Source organism: Lonchura striata, chromosome Z (genome assembly GCF_050655825.1).
Source record: "Lonchura striata isolate lonStrDom1 chromosome Z, ASM5065582v1, whole genome shotgun sequence".
NCBI lineage: Eukaryota > Metazoa > Chordata > Aves > Passeriformes > Estrildidae > Lonchura > Lonchura striata.
Window position 1 is genome coordinate 56,134,429 of NC_140740.1, and position 21,389 is coordinate 56,155,817.

Genomic DNA, 21,389 nt, shown 5'->3' on the forward strand with positions numbered 1-21,389 from the left:
TGCTGATATATCACTAGTACAATGTTAAAAACACTACATGTGTCTAAGCAGCAAGTTAAGTAGTTACCTGACAATAATAAAACTGAAATGCATTAGTAGACCACAATGAAAATTTAAAGGCAAAAAACAACAATGTTCTTTAGTTTTGCAAAAGCATTTCACTAAGCTACGGAAGCTCTACTAATAAATAGAGGAACATAAGAGACAGGAGAGTTAAGGGGTGCACGTTTATATCTTTTGAAGGAGGAAGTTGTTATATTTGAGGTTACTCTTTTGATAAAAAGGTATTTTCTATTAATAAAGTTACCACAGAAAAGCTGTGGTGAACTAGCGTTAGAGGACTGTGTCTATCCTAACACACCTTACTTTCTGTCCCCATCCAACAAGTACCTAGACAAAAAGCAAGCAGGTGCTTCAAACATCCAATGTAACTAGTTCTATATCCTCTTGTATTTCAGACACAGAACTCTTACCATCAGGAGAACAAATATTCAACACCAGATAGAAGCCACAGGCCACCCAGTTCCACCTAGAGAACATGCTGCACAGAATTTCTGTAAAAAGAGAAAGATACATATTTTAAAATTTAAACTATTACGCTTTACTTTAGATCAACGTCAAAATCAGATTTGTATTGCATTTATTTTCCTGGAAGTGTATCTTCTCATGTTAGAATGGGAAAATTGTTTCCATTTTCCTCACTGCTAAAACAAAATCAAATGTTTACTTAAAAAAACTGAGGCTGTTTAAAGCTGATTTAATTACAAGTTTAAGACATGTATCAACTTTAGGTTTTCACTCTGTATATGAAAACAAACTTCACTGGTAGCTCTGCAGGAGGTTCAGTTAGAATATAGGGTGTAACAGTGTGGTTCAGGTTTTAAACTATAACCCTATTAATTTGATTATGGTTTCCATACTTATCTAACTTTCAAGGGCACTGATACAAAATCTTCAGTCAAGATTCAGAACAACTCACCACAAAACCACGTGTCTCTTTCACAAAAGTGACTTAAAATATACTCGAGAATTACAAAGCACAATGCTTCCAAATCAACAACTGCTGTCTACTATAGAAAAAGCACTAATTAATTCTTCAAAACTTTACAAGGGAGCTTGCAATTCCCAAGAAGCTGGAGTATATTATATAACACTGAATTTATTTCCGTATTGCAACAGAGCCCACTCATTCTCAAGTTTCGACATTTCTAGAAGACACTTTAGAGATACTGAAGCATACACACAATAGCTTCCACCCCCATTGTTATGAAGCCACTAAGTGTGTTCTGGTTTTCTCAGCTTACAGTTTTAAAGCAGCTCTAAACTACCAAAAGCAAGTGACCACTCTCTACTAAGCATATGAGCTATATTGCTTTTAGCTACATTTATGCATCTTTACAGGAACAAGTAGATTGGCTTAGTGAAATAAGGCATTTAGTTCACAAGCTGATTTCTAGAAGCAGACTTCATACTATTCTTACACCTAGAAAGTAAACATAGGCTCTTTAGGTTTACTGAGATTTGAGGTGAGATGGCCTACAGTAACATGTTTCTGAAGCTTTATTTTCCACTAACCTGACAGAACTTCTTTGGAAACTCAGTATTCTGAGCTTTACCCCATAAAAGGAAACTCGCTAAACATTTTACCAGAATTCCACAGTATTCCCTAGACAGGGAAGTTAATAAGCTACACTTACTATTATCAGAAGAAATTGCAATTTATGACAGCAAACATCCCTTTGCTTTGATTGCATGTAATTACTTCATAATAGTGACAGGCACAAGGTATTTCACATATATATATAAGTAAAACTAGACACACATTTAAGCATGGATCACCCCCAAGCCAGAACATCATTCCTTACACATCAACACAACTAAGCCATGTTTTCTTTACAAATCAAGATAAACAGTAATGTAAAGAAAATCTCTATTCACAGGAACAACTAAATGAAAGTAGATCTCAAACATTTATAGCAGTCTTTGTAGGGTTTGCCAACCTGAATGTCTTTCAGTTAGAACTAAAATAAAAGTGATCAGAATGACCCAGCAGTATCTTTATTTGCTTCTATACTTGTGAGCTCATTACTCAAAGCCCACCAAAATTTCCTATATAGAAACTTTATACTATAAACATTGCTGACTGAAAAACTTCACAAATATATTAACAAACATTTGTTTGTCACTGGAAGTTTGTTAGTTCATTTTTTGACTAAATAACAAGTTGTTTGTCATTAGACTGCAGCTACACGGCATTGAGAACCAAAAAGCTATAAATTTTTTCTATGTTCTACTTAAGTACTCCCACTGGGTTGGATAGAAGGGCCATTATACTGCTTTAAATGCAATGTATATTTGGATATTTATTACATGAGTACAGTAAAATAATTATATAAATTGATTCTTGCTTATTTTGGAAGTAAAAATAAGTTTTCTAATAAAACACGAATTTCTGCATTTTTTAAAAAAACTCAACTAGTTTAACAAATTTTTATAAATTTGTGTGGTAAATACAACCAAATTCTAAACAATATTCTCTTTTAGTTTAAATCACCAAATACAACCAGTGCATAGGGATTTACTTTAATGACCAGACTTTTGCTAACACTTACCAAAATACTGTTTGTTAACCAAAGCCTATTGAGCTCTAATATAGATAGACATTATGATCTGTTATTTCAAGCAAGGTTAATTTATATTATTTAATCAGAACAATTTGAGTTGCAGAAATATGAAATTCATCAGAAGCCCGAGAGCAACTACAAGCTAGGTGGAAAGAAGCAGCAGCTCTCTTGCTTCACTGCTAATTGCCAAAAGCTGCAAAACAGCAGAAGCACCTTCCACGCTGAAGGGGAAAAAAATGAAATAGATATAAAAAGGAAAGTTTTTAGTGTTGTTTAATTTCTCTCCCACTTGCCATCATGATTCATGAAATCTTAGAGTAATGGCAGGGTCACCTAAGGTATTACATCATTACAAAGTTAATAGTTTTCTTTTGGGTCATTATTTATTAAATTCAAACAATATTTCCACAAAACTATTCACTGATTTTCACACCAGCAGTTATAAAGTATGGCTCAGGTTATTAAAAACATACTGCAAAGCAACTGAAAAAATAAATAAAAAGCAATAACCAGCTTAATAAGTTAACAGTAATACATAATTATCACATTTTGTCCTAAAGTACGATTTTTTTTCCACTGGGAATTAAAATTAAATTACTATATTTTCATATAAATGCCATTTCTATATTAAACTGTCCTCCAGACTTGAAAAACAACATTTCAGTTGTTCCAAGCTGATTCATTCACATGTAAGAGACTGAAGTTCAAATCTCTATTACTTTGCACTTTGGAAAGTTTAGCAATTGTTTTGAGGGAGCAGATAAGCCCTCCACAAATCATACCACTCAATTCCACTGCAGTCAGCTGCTGAAAGGCAAGAGAATGGAGCTTCATGCTCCATCACCTGCAAAAAAGAGTTAAGTGTAAAGCCACCCACCTCCAGTATGGGAACGAAGCAGTTGAAATAATTGTGTCAAAGCCATGTCACAATTCAGCATCTATCTCCTTTAGGCTATTCTGATGTATGTTCTTTATCCCCACCCCCGATCAATGCTGTTTGAAGAAGACTGAAACAACACACCTCTAGACCCACAATCTCTTCTAATGTGTGCTATTTTTAAAAGCATTAGTGTCTCTGGCTTTTACAAGACTGATTCTTAATTGTTGTTTTTCCCTTAGTTCTAGGGGAAGCATCCAGAATTATACTAGACACTTCCATCCATCCTGCCTACATGAAAACCATGAAGGAAGAGAAAAACCCAAAATAAATGGTGGGACTTAAAACTAACAAAACAAGGAGCCATACTTCATATCAGAATGAGGAAAATATTTCTATGCAAACTGATGTTTTCTTATCTGACTGTGCAAAAATGCTCAGGCGAAGACAATGCAGAAACTCTGCATATAAGCTACACCAAACCTTAAAAGATAGTGCCATAATTCAACAGTAATGCTAAACACTAATTGTTCACCATTCACAATTTTAAGTCAGACCAAGCTGTTAGTCTAGACAACAGAAAACTCAATTTCTTTCAGTTACTATGCACAGCTTAACCCAAGTTTTATGTTCTACTGATTGGTACAGTGTATATATACATATATCTATGTATGTATCTAAGATGAAAGCTGAACCCAATGCTGAATGAACACTCAAAGAGCTGGTCAGTTCAGATTCTTTCTATTAAAAAAACAAACAAAACTTCTGGGGAATTGCAAAGAGGCAAACTAACATTTTATACTATGCAGTTGTTGTGGATCACTAAGTGAAGAGGCAAGGGAGACAGAAACTGACTTTAGAAGTCTGCCAGGTTGTTCTCATGGTTTAGTGGCAAAAGATCACTACTGAGTAAAACCAACATGGTCAATTTAGAATGCTGCTGGTAACAGTCCTTAACTCACAGAAAAGAATTACATTGAAGAGGAAAAATACTGTTAAAATGCTCTGATTATTTCGGTGAAGACAGACTTCAAACGCATGCCATGAGATCATCCCATTTTATCTCCAAATCAAATGGGATTTCTATTATTCTTCACATCCTGAAGCCATTTTGAAAGTATAAGCCTTTATACCTGATCCATAAATTGATGCTTCATGTAGTGTCCCTGAAAAGCTAATAACCCTAAAATCAAACCTTATTTGTACAAAGTAGCAAGTATTGAGTTTTAAGATAAACCTGTCACCAATAGCTTGTGAAAAAGTATCAGGCTTTCACACAAAACAAATACTTGTTCTGAGCAAGAGAGATATCTTAAAAATTAATCTTATTTCACAAATCTTGAGATCTGCCCCAAAATGAACACAGGAATATGTCATTATATAATGGGTTATCTCTCCATTTCAGAGAAGTCTCAGTTCCTGTCCAAGTGACCTACAAATCACAATGCCAGTTTAAGAAACTATAGCTAAAATAACATACAGTTGCCAGCAAAGCCAGCTTGGAAGTCAGGAAGTATAGATAACACCACAACCACCACAGGAAGGTGTTCAGTCTATTAAGGCTCATTATCACATCAATCACAAGAGACCAAAGGTTGTGGGAAAATGGATTTCCAGAAATTCCTCAGAAGAAACTGAAGACGTATATTTACAGCTTCAAGAAGTAATCTGTCACTAGGAATCCACATATCTCAGGCAGACAAAACCAGGGATGCTTCACGAAGCAGCTGCTGCTTGAGGTTTTATAACAAGCCAGACTGTACTTAAAACCACCTAAAAGCCGTAACTATCCTCAAGGAATTTTGATTACCCAAACCGTAACTTCTTTCTAATTAAGTGTATTTAATCTCTAAGCTTCCTTCCTTCCTCCAAGCTTACTTCCTTCTTGGAAATATTTATGAGACTCAAAAAACACCAGACACCTCTAAGAGAAGCACTTGAAAATATTATTCAATGTTATATGAACAGAAATACATTTTTTTAAAATATTTGTGTACAAATGACATCCATATCCCTTTCACCATCTAAGCACTTAACTTCTCTACTGTACTTATCCCTCTGCCTCTAGAAGGAGGCTTATCCTTGCACTTTTAGTAGAGCCATCAGAACAAAAAGTGAAAAAAAGCAAACCAAAACAGGTACAAAGTTTAAAATTACTGAAATACCTAATTAGAGGCACAAAATATTTGCCTGCCATAATTGAGCTCTTTCTGGTATCTCCTTAAAACTGTAAATAACTTTTTCTGGAATACTTCAGAATTTTCTCAAAGCTAGCAAGTAATTTTGGTTCAAAAATCAAATTAATTTATACAAAGTAATGTCTTAGCATTCAGTGTTCTCATTTTGAAATCGAACCTTCCAGACTGATCACAAGCAGAGCTACTTCTCTAATCTAGACAGTTCTTACTAGCACAAGAATAATTGCTTAAAAAATAGCCAAAAAGGTTATTTAATTTCATATAACTGTGCTAATACTAATCCTCCAGACAAGCAGCATGGGAATAGTATCTCCATTTGGTGTACTCACTTACAGATGTGTATCTCTATCTTTCTCCTCAACCAGAAATATTTATCTATTGACTTTACTTGAAGCACAAGATTTCCAGACAAATAAACAACATCCAAATAATTACTTTGAATGCTCAACTTCTAGGAAGCAATCTCAAATTTTCATCATTCACACTTAAATCCTTCTTTTGCTACACCAACATATAGATAAATCTGTTCAGAAGTTACATGCTTTGAACAGTACATGCCTCTGAAAGTAACAGCACATGCCAAGCACAATGTTATATTTCTATAGAAAAGAGGTTGTAAGAAAAAAGACCTCAACTCCCAATAGTATCCAACTTCTTGGGAAGGTTGTGGATTCCCTTTCCCCCTTTGCCCCTCAGTGACAGAACAGATCAATAACGACAGAACTATAATCCCAGACACGGTTCTACTACCTGATGTGTAGAACTATTTCTTCAGAATGCCTCAGCAGTAACAAACAGCCACCAGCTGGCAAACCCCTAGTCAGCCTAAAACAAGCATGAAAACTGAGACTGGGAATTATTCCCCTCAATCCTGCCAAAACACTTGGCAGTCTGCTTTCCTTTGTGCCTCAGTTTCATCATCCGAGAGATGAAAATAACGATGCCGATTTTTTTAAAGGAAAGCATCAGAGCCCCACTACAGGGGATGACTGGCGCTCAGGACCACATGGGAAGTAACCAGACGGCCACGATACCCACTCTTCCCTGATTCCTCAGAGAATCCGCTCCAGCACTTGTACCAGCAATTAGACAAAGCGTGTTTATCTTTCAGGGCAGCAGTTTTCTACCATCGACACGCAATAAGAGCAGACCACTTGAGGCGACGGCAACAAAACGCAAATCTCTTCATCAAGGAAATGCGTGTCGGTGGCACATCCACGCTTGTGTGACAATCGAAAAAGCCGAAAGACGCGAGTCCCGCGAGGGTCGCGACACCTTTGCTAACTCGGAGGCCGGCACTCACCACCGCCGCTCTGGAAGAGGCAGATAACCTTCAGCCTGACCGTCCGCACCACGCCGGGGGCAGGGCTGCGGCCGGGCCCGGCGGAGCGCCCCGCGGGCGGCTCGGCTCCCCAGGCCCCCGGGCCAGGCCGTGCTGCGCTCTGAGCGTCACCGCCGAGCAGCTCCGCCGGCGCCGGCGAGCGGAGGCTGGACGAGACCAGACCAGACACCGCCGCGGGGCACGGCGGGCGATGGCCCGGGAACCGAGTGGCGCAAGACTGCTGTGCGCCGCGGCCCGTCTCCCGGGCAGCCCTGAACGAACGCCCCGGTGCCCCCGCCCGCGGCGCACGGCCCGGAGAGGAAGGACGCCGCTCAGGGAGCGGACGCCGGGGCGGCGGAAAGGAGAGGAAGGGGAGCCCCGCACACCTCAGCTCTTACCCGGCAGCGCCGCCGCCCGCGCTCCGCCGCCCCCGCCCCTAAATAGCGGCACAGCCGCCGCACGCCATCGCGCCGCCGTCCCGCACGCGCGGCCCCGCGCCCGGTCACGCTCCCGCCCCGCCCCAGCCCCCGCGCGCCCTTCCCTCCTCCTCTACCCACGCCGCCATTGGCCCGCGGTGCCGGTGACGTCATCGCAGGGGCGGGGCTGAGGGAGGGGCGGGGCTTCCCGTAACGCGGCGGCCGGTGCCAGGATCCCGGGGCGCGGGGGCGGCTCGGGGCGGCAGCGGCGGCGGGGCTCCTCTCCCGCACCGCGCCGCTCCGTCCCGTCCCGTCCGCCCTCTGTGCCCCAGGCCCCGCAGGGTTCTCTCGTCAAGGTGTGCTCTAGCTCTGGGCGGCAGCCGCGGGACGCCCGGCTGAGGCCGGCCGGCCCCTACCCGGGCCGGGCCTCTGGAAGCTTCTCCCGGCCCTCAGCGGCCGGGCCTGCGCGAGCGGCGCGGCGGGGGTGTTGTCCTGAGCAGGCCTGAGGAGCCAGCGGCCTTCCCGGCGTTTCGCAAGACTCCCTTGGGAGTACGGGCGGCTGGAGAATGCTCTGTCAACAGCTGCGGTGCGAGCAAAGCGCTGCGATCCAGAGCAGTCTCGATGTTTCAGTCCCTGAAAATCGGTCAGGAGTCCAGTCCCTGAAAAAGGTGTTTGTGGAAGGCTAGGTTGCTAAGGAATAGTCCTTAGTATAGATCGTTAATACAATCATGACCCACCTTATCCTCGGACATTTCTTTGTTCAGCAACTGAAAAATTACTTTCATAAATCAGACAGAATAATATGCTCTAGAATGCTTTCTTCATTCCAGATTAATTTTTTTTCCCCCAGTTCATGAGTAAGAAACAACACATTTCAGTGCCACACCACAACCTTGGTGCTAGGAGTGTCAAAGAAGGCCCTTCCTAGTGAGGAAAGTACCAGGCATAACTGATGCATGCCTGTGTTTCTTCCTGCCTTATGCTTTAGGGTTTTGCCCCTTTAGTTCTTAAATCGTATTTGGGCTCAAGTAGGGTAAGAGGTATATTACAGTACTAATAACATCTTTAGATGAGTGGGCAGATTGGCTAGATAAAAAAGCCATCTTGTTCAATACCCCGTTTCAGGTACTGGCATGAGCTGCTAATAAGACAAGATTTGGAACTTTGGAAAAAGATAGTGGAACACAGTCTATTTCTCATGGATTTAGTACTAGTCTGTGATTATACTTGGTGTACTGTTTCAGATGGCTTAATATCCAACAAAAACGTTGCTAATTCTGAAAATGCTGTATTTTTTTTATGTAACAGAGTAAAGCTGGATGGACACTTAAATAGTCATTTAGTAGCTTTGCTTTCCTAACAACAATGTTGTCTGTACTTACATAATGTCTGATAGCTATTTATCTAGGCTGCAGATTAAATTAATTACTTTATGTCCTTGCTTGCAGCTGATGCTGTCTAGTAACTTTAGATACTGTAGATACTGCTGTTTTCTCCCATTGGTGGTCTCTGCACTCTAATAGACTCAGTCCTTTCCATTTCCCCCTACAGGACCTTTGGTGTTCAAACCCTTTCTAAAGTGTTCAAATACCTTTCTAAGATATCAGGACAAATGGCATCTGCAGAATAAATTTCACAGTTTATTCAGTACAACAAAACCATTACAGCTGGTCACTTTTGCTTTCTCACTAGGTAATGGTTAGTATGTTTGTGTTTACATTGATTCTGGGTTACAGTTTGAGACTCTACAAGTACAGTTTGATTATATAATTGGTAAATTTCAGTGTATATGATATCCCTGCTTCAGCATCCTCAAAAAGTTGGTGTTGGGTGACAAAACTTTAAATGGAACCAGGCTCTAGGTAGAAGGACTGAAAAAGTAATGGCTTTTCTCTTGTTTTAGCATGTCTTCTGTCTCTTGTAAGATTACTTGAGTTCTGCTGCTAAATACTCATTCCAGAAGTAGTCTCTTCACTCTTCTCCCTCCCCCAGCCAATAGAAAGCCTCTTATGACATTCTTATTCTGAAATCCTATAGCCTGAAGCGATTCCTGGTATATTGCCAGAACTTGTAGAGCAACCTTCCATCTCCTTTCAAAACCAGTCCTGTGACAGGCTTCACTTACATATGACATGCATTGTAACTCTTCAAATAAGCAAGAGATTGTGTATTTCACAGACTTTCTATGGACTCAGTGTAAAACTATGTACACATATCTGAAGTTGTTTCAAAAACTGAAATTTTTTGTTTGCAACATTAATTCATTTTTCTGTATTGGCACAAAGTACCATTTATTCATTAGCAATTTAGTTGCCAAAAATCTGATTGTTCTTAGAGACCAGCCACTTTCTGGTACAAGCAGGTAAAATTACAACTGCCACTGGATAGAATCAGGACATTTGGGATCCCTAGTAAAGAAGAGAATTAAGCCATTCAAGCATGTTGTGGAGTGCCTTTTCTGCACATGGATGATTTCCTGGAATGAATCTTTAGTTTGATTTACTGCCTCACAGTCTTCCCTACTGTTATATGGCTTTATACTCTACTGTGTGTACAGTAGAGTACTGGTATATAGGTAATAAAACCACCAGTTATTTAAACTTTCAAGTACTGAGAGAAATGAAAAATTCTGACCACATTTTAAAAATGTTCCTGACAGCTAGAATTTTAACCTGCGCATAGAAGAAAACATTATATGAAATGTTTATTTTATATATTTAATTGAATGTTTGGTCATATATTCCATAAACAGACGAGGCAAGAATAAAAGAAAGCTAGTTGTCAGGAATTAGAAGGTCTTTGATATCAACTACCCTGTGCTTATTCACACTGCAATTTATATTCCAACATAGTGTTCACATCAGAGCTGTATAGGATATTTCCAAGCTGTCAGGATACAGAGTTAAGATACCAGTTGATGTTTGCCTTTACATCCTCTGCTTTCTCGGTCCCAGAAAGAAGGAGATAGCCTGGAAGTGTAGAGATGAGCACTGATTTGAAAAACATGTAGTGTTGATAAAGGTTGATAGCTGTTCAACCGTGGGAGCAGAGATATTTTTGGAGAAGCTGTTAGAGATTGCTGAGGAACCAACTTGTACCACACTATGGATATTTTCACTGGTTTTGTAACAAGTTGTGAAAAAAACTTGCAGTCTACATAATCTACTGAATGTTACAATAGGTGAGCCACAGAGAGGAAGAATCTTTCTGGAATCATTATCTTGGTATAAGGACATGAAGCATCCTATAGATGCCTCAGGGGTGTGAAAAAATTCCTTGCTCTGATTACACATGGGGTTTTTTTGGTAATGTGTCACTCTCAGAACAGGCACGTTGGGAAAGATTCTCACAGTAAGGGAGAAGCTGAACAACAACACCCTTTAACGGCAATCTTCTGAGCCATGCCAAGACATTTTCTGTGAGATGGGTGAATCATTATATAGAACTGTTTGCCTGGGAGGTTCAGTAAAACATTCAAACCTCTTGCCAAAGTGATAATGTGTCAGCTTGTATAATTTCTAAGCTTGAACTTAGAATCTCCAATGTCTGATATTCTTTACCATGAAGAAGAGTCACTTTATTTTTTCTCTTTTTGGCCTGAGTGGTCAGAAGAGTAGCAGACTGTTGCATTGAACCCACATTCTTGTAGGTCAAAAAGTCATGGTGAAGTCCTCTGAACAGGTAGGGAGGAGAGAGCAGCAAGGAAAAAAATGGCTGATGTAACTTTTGGAAATTATTTAGTGACAGTTACAGTACTTTATAGTCTTTTAACTTACAGTCTTTTAACTTACCAAACTTGAGTAGCTCAGTGGCAGCAAAATATGGACTTCATAATTGAACTTCATAATTACTTTCTTTTGAAGGTGATGAGAGCATATTGCTTTTTTTTTGAGAGCATGTAGGTGTTTGCAACTTGTGTGACAAGCTAGTAAAGTTCACTGAGCCACTCACTCAGAGGTACTCACTTTGGCAACTTCATATGTACAATGGGGTGAATGATGCATATTGCAACAGGACTGACCTCATTCCTTACCATTGCTATGCCCAGTGAAAAGGCATAAGCCTGAAACCATAAAACTCTGAACTAGACCGTGCAAAATTCAGCCAGGGTCTGTAGAGCTTAATCAGGACTGCAGAACTTCAGGAGAATCTTACGATCATTGGAAGAAGCTAGGAATGGGAATAGCTGACTCCTCCACATATGATATGCTTGATAGGAAAGCTTTGGATTGCTGAAGAGGGCCTCACCTAATTCCTTCCTTCTGATTCTCAAGAATAAGAGTGGAAACACCATGAAGTTGCAGACAGGCATATAGAATAGAAAAGAGTTATAGCCCACTTTAAATTAATGGCACATCTAATGGAGGAGTGTGCCTAGCAATCTAGTTTTTTTGTGGTGGAAATTACAGAGCTAATGACATTTTAGACCTAAACTGGAAGCTTTGACTGATGGAACCTTTTGCTAGGGGGTGTTTTTTTATGGAAAGATAGTGCGTAGGATAATGAGAAGAAAGTGGTCTAGTCTTCACTGGAGGAACATGACCAAAGGTGAGATCAGAAAAAGGAAAATAAATATTAAAGATAAAAATACTGTAAAGGATTAAATTGATCAAACATGGAAAATGGTTAAGTCAGAACAAGCAATGCAGTTCACTGAGAAGAAATGCTCGTTCAGAGCTAAGGTGAGGTGAAGGTGTTATGCTGCAGTCTCTTAGACCACATGGAAGAGCTGCCCATGAATTTAGTATGCTTTTGGCAGCTGCTGGAGCTAAAATGCCTTTGGAATAATTCTGCACACACAGACCAGAATGTGGATATATTCTTAAGGCAGAACTGTTGAGCAGTGAGTAAGAAGACCCAATTATGAGTAGCAGAAGATAATTAGGAAGAAAATGACATCTCAGATTGACTGGAATTATGTTTTCTTCTTGGCCACAAAGGCTTTCATGAGCAGTTTACCAATAAAAAATATGCCAGAAAATGTAAGTCAGTATTTTTTTGTCAAAGTAATGAACTATGTGCACAAACTAAAGTTATATGTGAAGAACAGCTGTGCTGGACCTAATTATTTGGGCTGAGAAAAGGCATGCTAGCAATAGAAAAAGGCATTCAGAAACCAAGGCTTGTTGTTCAGTCTGCTCTGTTATGGGAAGCCAGCCTGTCTCATATCAATGTAATTGTGGATTCCTTTCTGATGTCGACCTCTTAAAAACACACGCGTGACACTCCTGTCGTTTCCAGTAAGTGAGGGAATAGTTCTAGTCAGGCAGATTAGCACTGGCCATAGTTATCCAGGTCTTCCCTTGAGTGTTGGGCAGGCTGTAACAAGGTTCTAGTTGGTCCAGGACAGCACCATGGACGTGCATTTTCAGGTTGTATGATGACTGGCATACAAGGTGTAGAATCACAAACAGAGCTTGTGTTCTTTGTCCTCAACTGCAGAGTGTAGCAGGCACAGCATAGGCGTGCCTAAATCTGTGCAACACACTGTGGTTACTCCATTTAGCCTTAGCCTCTCCAGACTAAGGCTAAAACTTGTCTATATGAGAGCTGGTCTTAGTAGAATGACTCTAAACACCAAGAGTGTGTGTGACTTAAGCTGTGGTTGGAAATGTTTGCTTTCTGATACTACAGCTTCTGACTTCTCAGTAAAGGAGCGCAGAGACATATTTAAGAAACAGTATGTATGTAGTTTATAGAGGGGAAATATGCTACAGGCAAGCTACTGACAAGTTCTTTTTGTGTTTTTCCATGCTATAGTGTTTTGCACTATACCACTGAAATCAATACAGTGAGATACCACTTGTTTACCAGAAAAAGACCTATCAGCAGTAATAGATATGTAATTGTCTTGAAATGACACATTTTTAAAAAGAGGCCTTGACAGTATTATGCTTCAAGTTTTCTACTTGAACTGTTAGAAAACACAAAAGGCTAGAGCCTGTTGCTACAAGTAAAGACTCTGGAATTCACACGGAAGCACATTCTCATCACTAACACTGAAGATAAGTTAGTGTTAAGATAATCCCTCACTGACGGCTGCCTTATTGTTAAATTGGCTAATACTATTCAGAGCAATGCAGACATGGTGAAATATATTCAGTCCTGAGTACTTTACTGATAATGTCACCAAAATGAATGCTTTGTGAGAAAGAGTGACGACTTTGTGTGATGAAGAATGAAGACCTCAGAATAAGAAAAATTGAAAAAGCAGCAACAAAATTAAACATACCAGGTATATTTGTGTGTAAACAAATGACTAAGAGATGCAGAAAGTCATATAGGATTTTTTACATTAAATTGTAATCAACAGAACAAAAGAGAACAAAGGAGAGTATTGGCTTTTGGTAATAATTTCTAGTTGCTGTGACAATATACTGTATATATATGTATATATATATATATATATATATATATATATATATATATATATATATCTTCCATCAGCAACAAGACTAAATAATTAATATCTGGAGTGGAAAAGTACCTGGGAAACTTATGCATTCACTAAAATAGTCAAAGAAATAGTAATGATTGTATTAGCCAATTCATGTGGTGACTTCATTTATGGTACAAAGAGACAGGTAAAAATCTTTGCCCGTCACTGCCTTTGAGGATCTACTTTGTATTTTACATTTCTGGTCTTACTGATCTATCTTCTCTTCTTCCACTACCCTACCACTTATTTACCATTCTTTACCATTTGTAAAGAGCTTTTCCTTTCTTTTATCTCCTCTTGCTCTTTTTGTCCTTTGCCATTGCCAAATTCACATTTATGTATTTTCCTGTTTCCTGTTATTTCTGCTCCCTTTAGCAGAATGCCTATTGTATTTACAAGTTTTCCAGCATAAGTGTGTCAAAATAGTTAATTTTAAGAATTATTTTAGGAGAAAGCTAATTACCTAAAAATAATTTTGTCCTCAATTTATATTATCACTCAGCTATGTAACAAATCAAATTCTTCTAAAAATCCAAAGTGACAGAGTTCCCTTACCAACATGGTATAGCAAGTGCTTTGTAGTCAGAATTTAGCAAACAAAAGTGATGGTGGTTGTGCATAATCAAGCCCAGTTTGTCAGTATTGAAACTCTTCCATAGTGCCAATAGCACTGAAAGCTTGCTTTAAGAGATAATCCAGAGACATATGAATCCTAGTCTGAGAGCATCTCTTTCACTAATCTGTGAACCATTTATTTTAGAGCCAAGGCCCCAATGTAGGAATTGTCATTGTTACTTGAAATTCTGTTATAAATATTTGTAATCAAACTTTAACTTCCAAGAACAGATCTTGGTATGTTTTGTGATTTCTTTCTGTTTTGTTCTCTCACTCGTATTTCCCAGACTGGTGTAGGAGTACATTGTCTTGCTGATGTATAAATGTATGGAAGAAAAATGTAGATCTTCCCCAGAATCAGAGATCCTAAAAGATAAATGAAATGGCAGAAAAATGTTAGTGGTAAGAGATGTAACATACACACCAAACTATTTGCATAAACATAGATTAGTGCTCCCTCATTCCTTACTTTGTCATTGTCTAGTAATTTATTTTTTACTTTCCTGTCCCTTTCCTTATGCCTTTCCTTTATTCTGTTATTGGAGCCACTTGTCATTCATTCTGTAAGGGTTTTCTTAAATTTATTTTGTCTACAGTTAATTAAGCAGTGGGAGAATCCTCTTGAAGAGTTTGACATTCTCAAGATCAGGTTCAAGTTACATCATCATCAGTATATCCTGACATATGTCAGTGTCTTTTTAAAATAGATCCCTTATGAAACTGCTTGCTAATATTTCCTCCAAAGGAAATATTATAGTTCATTACATATTATGTGAATTTAATTATATGACTGTCCGTGACAATCAATATCAACTAAAATAATAACTCATTCACCAATCAGAAGAGGCATTAAAATTTTTACTATCAGGATAATTTGTATGCAGTCCTTAATCATGTGAATAAGTATATTTCAGAAATGCTTAAAAATTCATATATCACTCATTATTGCCTGATAAGCTTGATTCAACAGGAATCATTAATAAATTAGTTCTAATGCATTAAATATGATGAAAATTTCTCAGATTATGTTGATATTCTCCTCCAAGCTTCTTCTGGTCATCTTCATAAAGTAAATTGTATGTAACATGTTGGTATAGAAAATATATGTAGGTTCTTCTAAATGAAATTTTTGAAAAACTGTAGTGTGGAATTGGATCATCTCATGTTTGGATGTGAGTGCACTGTTCCCCCATAAGCTGATAAGTATGTAATACTAGCTTTGAGAGAAGGGTAGAACCAGAGAACCTGCAGAGTTTTCTTTCTGAATTATTTACTAAATTATTTTACTGTTCTATGGAAATCAATAACTTATCACTAAAGATTGGGCTATTAGCCCATATACTGTCCAATGTATTTGCTACTTACAGAATTACTGAAATATATTAACATGTCTTCTTAATTTTTTTAATGTGACATTTATGCATACCTTATTACAAGCTTAAATGTGCATCACTAATAACATACCTACTTTATACAGACTTAGCTGACCAGTAATGCCTGGAAATATAGCAATACATTCACAATAACGAACCATCTCCTTTGGAGTGATTTCATGTTTAGTGTAAAGAGGTATTCCATATGTAATTTTGAAATTTTTGGAAAAAACCTACTCTGTAAGAGCCTTTGTGTTACTCTTCTTAGTTCTGGGAAAGCTTTTCAAATGTTGCCTAAGCCAGGGTCTAAAGTTGCTTTGCAAATTGTTGGCAGCCCAGGGTTTTGTAGAACACTTGATGTTCTCAGGAATGACCTAGTAGTTTCCTGATCTCCTACAGTGTTGTAAGTGTCAGGCTGTCCTTTTCCTGCCTTATCTTCTTTAAATCTTGTTCTACTACCTTTTTTTCCCCTGACTTTTTCCTCTGAATTTATATAGTGTTGTCCAGGGCATGTCTCACCATCCAGAGGAAAATTTGGTTAGATAGATTGGTATCACAGCCTATGATTGGGGGGATCCCTTGCTACTGACAGAAGTACTAGGAGCAGATACAGACTGGGAGAAAAGGAAGCTGTGAATAACAAGGTGCTATTCCCAGTGGCTGAGTTAGGAATTTATGGTGCCTGTGTTCAGCAGTGGTGAGGCCACACCTCAAGTCCTGTGTCCAGTTCTGGGCTCCTTGCTGCAAGAAAAACATTGAGGTGCTGGAGTGAGTCCAGAGAAGGGCAATGGAGCTGGGGCAGGGTCTGGAGCACAAATCTGTTAGGAGCAGCTGAGGGAGCTGGGGGTGTTTTTCCTGGAGAAAAGGAGGCTCAGAGGTGACTTTATCACTTTCTACAACTGCATGAAAGGAGCCTGTGGCCAGTTGGAGGTTAGCCTCTTCTCCCAAGCATGCAGTGAGAAGACTTGCCCCAAGCTGTGCCAAGGTTGGTTCAGACTGGACAGCAGGACGATGTTTTTCATGGAAAGGGTTATTAAATATTGGGATGACTGTTGAGGGAGATGGTGGAGTCACCATTCCTGGAGGTGTTCAAGAAATGACTGGAAATGGCACTTAGTGCTCGTGACACTTAGTGGTGATTAGTCAAAGATTTGTTGGACTTGATGATCTTAGAGGTATTTTCCAATCTAAATGCTTTTCTGTGATTATGTGAAACTAGTACCTCACATACAGATGAGCTATTGATGGTATGGTGGTGGGATCTTGTCCCCTGGGAAGCAGCAGTTCCTGGCTCCTGCTGAGTTCCTTCCAGCAAGTTCAACCACTGAGTTAGAAAAGAAAAACACAATCTGACATATAATCCTTGACAGATTGCTGACCCTTGTATCTGAGGGATGAGAGGAAACTATTATCTGTGTTCACACAATTCTTTTCTCTGTAAGCAGCAATTCTTTGTCCTCAGCCTTAAGAAAAAAAGTCTGAGTTGAAGACAGAAAGTTCAGTCTCATTTCTCTGTTTTAAGAAGTCCCTTTTGCAGATGATTGAATTCAGCCATGTCTGGAGTGAATGTAACAATTGTTTAAAAATACGAAGTTTTAAATTATATCCAGCTGACTCTGGAAAGGAATTTTGCAGGCAGGAAAAAGTTAATTATTCAAAGCTGGATCCAGATCAGAATTAGGTTTATTGATTCACACACTGTAAACTTGATAGCTCTAATGTGGTAACTGACATACTTTTTAAAAATAATTTGTGAGCATGTGCAATGCTGTAAGAAGGTGTTTTCCCAGCCAGCTCAAGAAACAAATTTTTACCTGTTCATTATTCAATTACAATTTTCTCAAGAAAAGGAATATAAGCTAACATAATATTCCAATATTTATTGAAAAAAAATTTAAGTAGAAGCTTTTCAGGAAGCAGTTTAGAATTCTTTGGTTTTGCTTTTTCCCCCTCAAAATGGTCAGGGTCAACATGACCAGTATGTTACCAGTATTCTCATTTGTAGTAATGTGATGTTATCTTGATGATCTGATGGTTCTGAAGAATCACAGTTAGATTTTTGTCATATTAAGGGCTGGCAGATTTGGTTCCTGAACCATGAAGTGAAGCTTGCTAATGAAAATCTAGACCAGCAAAACTAATGAATGTTTTTTTAGTGCCCCTGTAGACAACGATGTTCTCTGAGGATTTAAATCTTCAGCCATTATTAGAAAAGTTAAACATAAGTATGATTTTATATTAATCCTAATTCTTATTTTTAAAATATAAATAGGTGTTTGCTGTTGAGTTCAGTAACAGCTGGTGTGGACTTCCTTGTTGAATTCTGCAAAATTCAGCTGACCTCTGCTAATCACTCTTATTTATGTAGAGCATGAAGTATCAGTACCATGAATGAGCAAAGATTTTCAAGAAAATACTCAAGAGAATGAATTTTCTTAAGAGTTTGTCATAAGAATTATCTTATTTAATTTCAAACTTCAAATCTGACTTAATACACAAGTTAAAAAAATTTAGAGGTTATAACTCATACTTAGGGTGATGTTAGTATTGACTTCTAAAATAACTTTAGGGAGGATGAAATTCAGACTTACAAAAGAATGGAAATAAATCTGTCACTGTGCTCTTAAGAAAAGTTGGTACTCAGAAATCAATAAGAAGAAAATACCAATTTTTAGTTAAAACAGGCAAGACATTTTGAGTTACTTACAGAAAAAAAAAAGGATCATTGTGGAAGTACCTTGAACTATTCAGAAACTTTATTAAATATTGGTACCAAATTAAAAGCAAAGTTATTTCAAGACACAGTGGTATTGTTTTTTTCCTTTTCATGTGTTATGATTAACTAAGGAGGAAAGGTTTTCTAGGGTACATATAGCCAATATTAGGTAAAAGAGTCTTTACTTCAGCAGGAATCTTCTTAACCTGTACAAACTTGATATTGTCAATGCAGTATATCTTGCTGAATGAGTTGATCTATTTGTAGAACTTTTTTTTTTTTTTTTTTTTTTTTGGTAGATGAGTCCAAAATCCAGACCAAGAAAGTCACCTCTGACCTCTGGCAGACAGAATTGATTTTCAGCAAGGGAGCTTAATCTTTTGTGAACAAAAAATGTAATGCCCAAATAATGCTCTGTAATATTGCTTATGTACAAATGGATACTGAAAAATGGCGTTTCCTTGGAAAAGTTTAATGTATAAAAGAAGTAAAGGGAAATTCTGTACTCAGTGAAGTTAATTATTTTTCCATTGTCTTCTAGAAGGTCAGTTTTCATCTTCAGTTTTACAAAAATAGACTATCCAGGTGAGTAAATGCAATCTAGCCAAGCTGTAAAGAAATGTCACAGTAGTAGAGGTCCTCTACCTTTTCAGCCTTTAATGGTACATTTAAAGCAACGTGTGTCTTTTCAATTACAGTTGATTTTTGAAACATGGAATGTGGATATTCTCAGTTCATCTGAGAGAAAATGGATGTTTCTAGCCAGGCAGGAGCCTGGGAAACAGTTTGGATTAGCATGAGTTTCCAGTAATATGGAAAGTCTGCGGGGACTCATGCTAATCCCAACTGTTTCCCAGGCTTCTGCCTGGCTAGAAACCCTCCATTTTCTCTCAGATGAACTGAGAATATCCACAATAGATGGCAATACTAGCATCAATTTCTTTATGAAATGAAGCTACAGTGTAATGGTGAAAGACAGGATGCCAATTGCTTGACAGACACATCTTGAAAGGAAGGGAAGCACAATGAATGCACTTCCTATTTGAGTCAAACCCCAGTTCTAATAAAAGAATCACTGATAATAACAACAAAGTAATTATATGAAAAGGGTGGAAAACTGTCAAGGTAAAAAGGGGGAAAACACAAGTAACAATATTATTGAAGAGATACAGAGGATATTGTGCCTTTGTCAATGATATTGGGGTGCTGTATAAATTTTAGCTACTGTAAGAAAAAGGAAATTTATCTTTTATTGTTTACCTTAAACAAATAATGCTCCAAATAAACTGCTTTAAAGAACAGATTTCTTTAAAACCCTACCAAGTTTCATCTTCCAATTTAACTTTCTCTATTTCTTATGCCAGGACTTCTGATGTGTCTGTTGTTTTTTTTTTTGTTACATTGGTACAATGAGCATATAACTGATTCTTCTGTGAAACCAAACATATTTCTCTAATTATCATGAATGTATTATATTACCTAGCTTACTCCTTTGGATTTTTACTGATGATAGTATTTGCTGACTTTTCAAAGGTATATTAGTTGACTATTTAAGGTATAGCAAGCATTGTGTTGTCTAACGTAGGTATAGGAAATAATTCTTAGCCCACCTAATGACACCAAAAGGAGTTTGGATAATTTTATCATCTTAGTCTAATTGGTTGTGGTATACTAGTAGTAGAGTCAAACCCTCCACCATTCTCCTCAGTACAAGTTTGTTAAAGCTTTTCCTAGCAGCCTGTATTTCCTACAAACAACAGTCAACATGTAAGCAAGGCCTTGCATTTAAATAAAGGTCTGAATGTGTGAGCCAGACTGTATAAATTTGCAGACTCCAGACATTCCAGAATCTGTAAAATTTTTTTTTTTTTGGGACATCTGTTATTTTGCTAAGCCTGATCATCAAGCAAAGCCCTTTGTGTTCTCCACTAACTACAGTTAACCATCTGGCATCTATCTGTAGATATAGTTTCCCAAACCGTAATTTCTTTCCAGTGCTAAGCCTAGACGGATAACCAGGGGCCTCCATTGGCATCTGCCTTTCTGTTATTTTTAAAAATTACTTCCTGTATTTCTGCCCAGTACTTAGCACCCTTGTTTACTTTAGAGTATTTCCAGCAGATGGGGAAGAATGTTCCATTTTCCTCACATTCAGCACATTTCTAAAGAATGCTGATTTTTTTTTTTTTTTTTTTTTTAGAGCTATAATGGCACAAGATACCACTGGAATAATAGGTTTCAGAAGGGGTTTCTTTCATGGCTGCACTTCTTGATGGTCATAGAGATCTCTTAGATGCCACTGTTCACCTTGGTTTGTGTTGCTTTGATTATGACAAAAAAGCAGAAGCAGAGTCTGTAGAATGAATCTGCTCTAAAGAAGTACTCCAGGCCTTCTCCCCTGCTTTGTACAGCTTTGCATTCATGCTAACTGTGGCTGACAGTTACAACTGAGAAAACAAACAGCTGCTTCAGATTACAGGAAGAGCAACATAGTGCTCAATTCCAAGATAAGGATTGTTAAAAAAGTGGAAAAAACCCACTGTAACATTGTCTGTAGTTTTCCTCCTGGTTTGGAAGAGTGCCATATTTGCATGCTGTAAAGGTTTGTGGAAGCTTTGAGTTATAAAGACAAACACAACAGTTTTGGTAGTGCTTTCTGCCAGTGACATGACTTCTCCAGCCTCTGTTCAATATACAGATTTTGTATTCTAAATATATTGATTAATACCTCTACATGACTGGACAGCACACGCTCTTCATGCACTTAGCAGTGTTGGGAAACCAGTGAAGCTAAGGTGAAGTTATGCTGA

The 21,389-nt window shown here is 38.3% G+C and overlaps 2 protein-coding genes across 6 annotated transcripts in view; both read right to left on the reverse strand.

Moving 5' to 3' along the window:
• Nucleotides 1-7,613, reverse strand: part of IL6ST (interleukin 6 cytokine family signal transducer) — a 32,337-nt gene extending 24,724 nt beyond the window's left edge. The window contains exons 1-2 of one of the 5 annotated variants that reach the window (XM_085566426.1): nt 7,578-7,613; nt 474-554 (exon numbers count right to left, since the gene is read on the reverse strand). In XM_085566426.1, the coding sequence (XP_085422552.1) occupies nt 474-540 (67 nt within the window). In that variant the 5' untranslated portion in view covers nt 541-554; nt 7,578-7,613. The other 4 variants (XM_021534318.4, XM_085566425.1, XM_085566429.1 and 1 more) reach the window with 4 other exon arrangements.
• Nucleotides 7,614-13,915: 6,302 nt separating this feature from the next.
• Nucleotides 13,916-21,389, reverse strand: part of ANKRD55 (ankyrin repeat domain 55) — a 67,758-nt gene continuing 60,284 nt past the window's right edge. Inside the window, exon 11 of the mRNA XM_085566440.1 lies at nt 13,916-14,856. Coding sequence (XP_085422566.1) covers nt 14,705-14,856 — 152 coding nt within the window. The 3' untranslated portion in view covers nt 13,916-14,704. The remainder of the gene's footprint in view (nt 14,857-21,389) is intronic.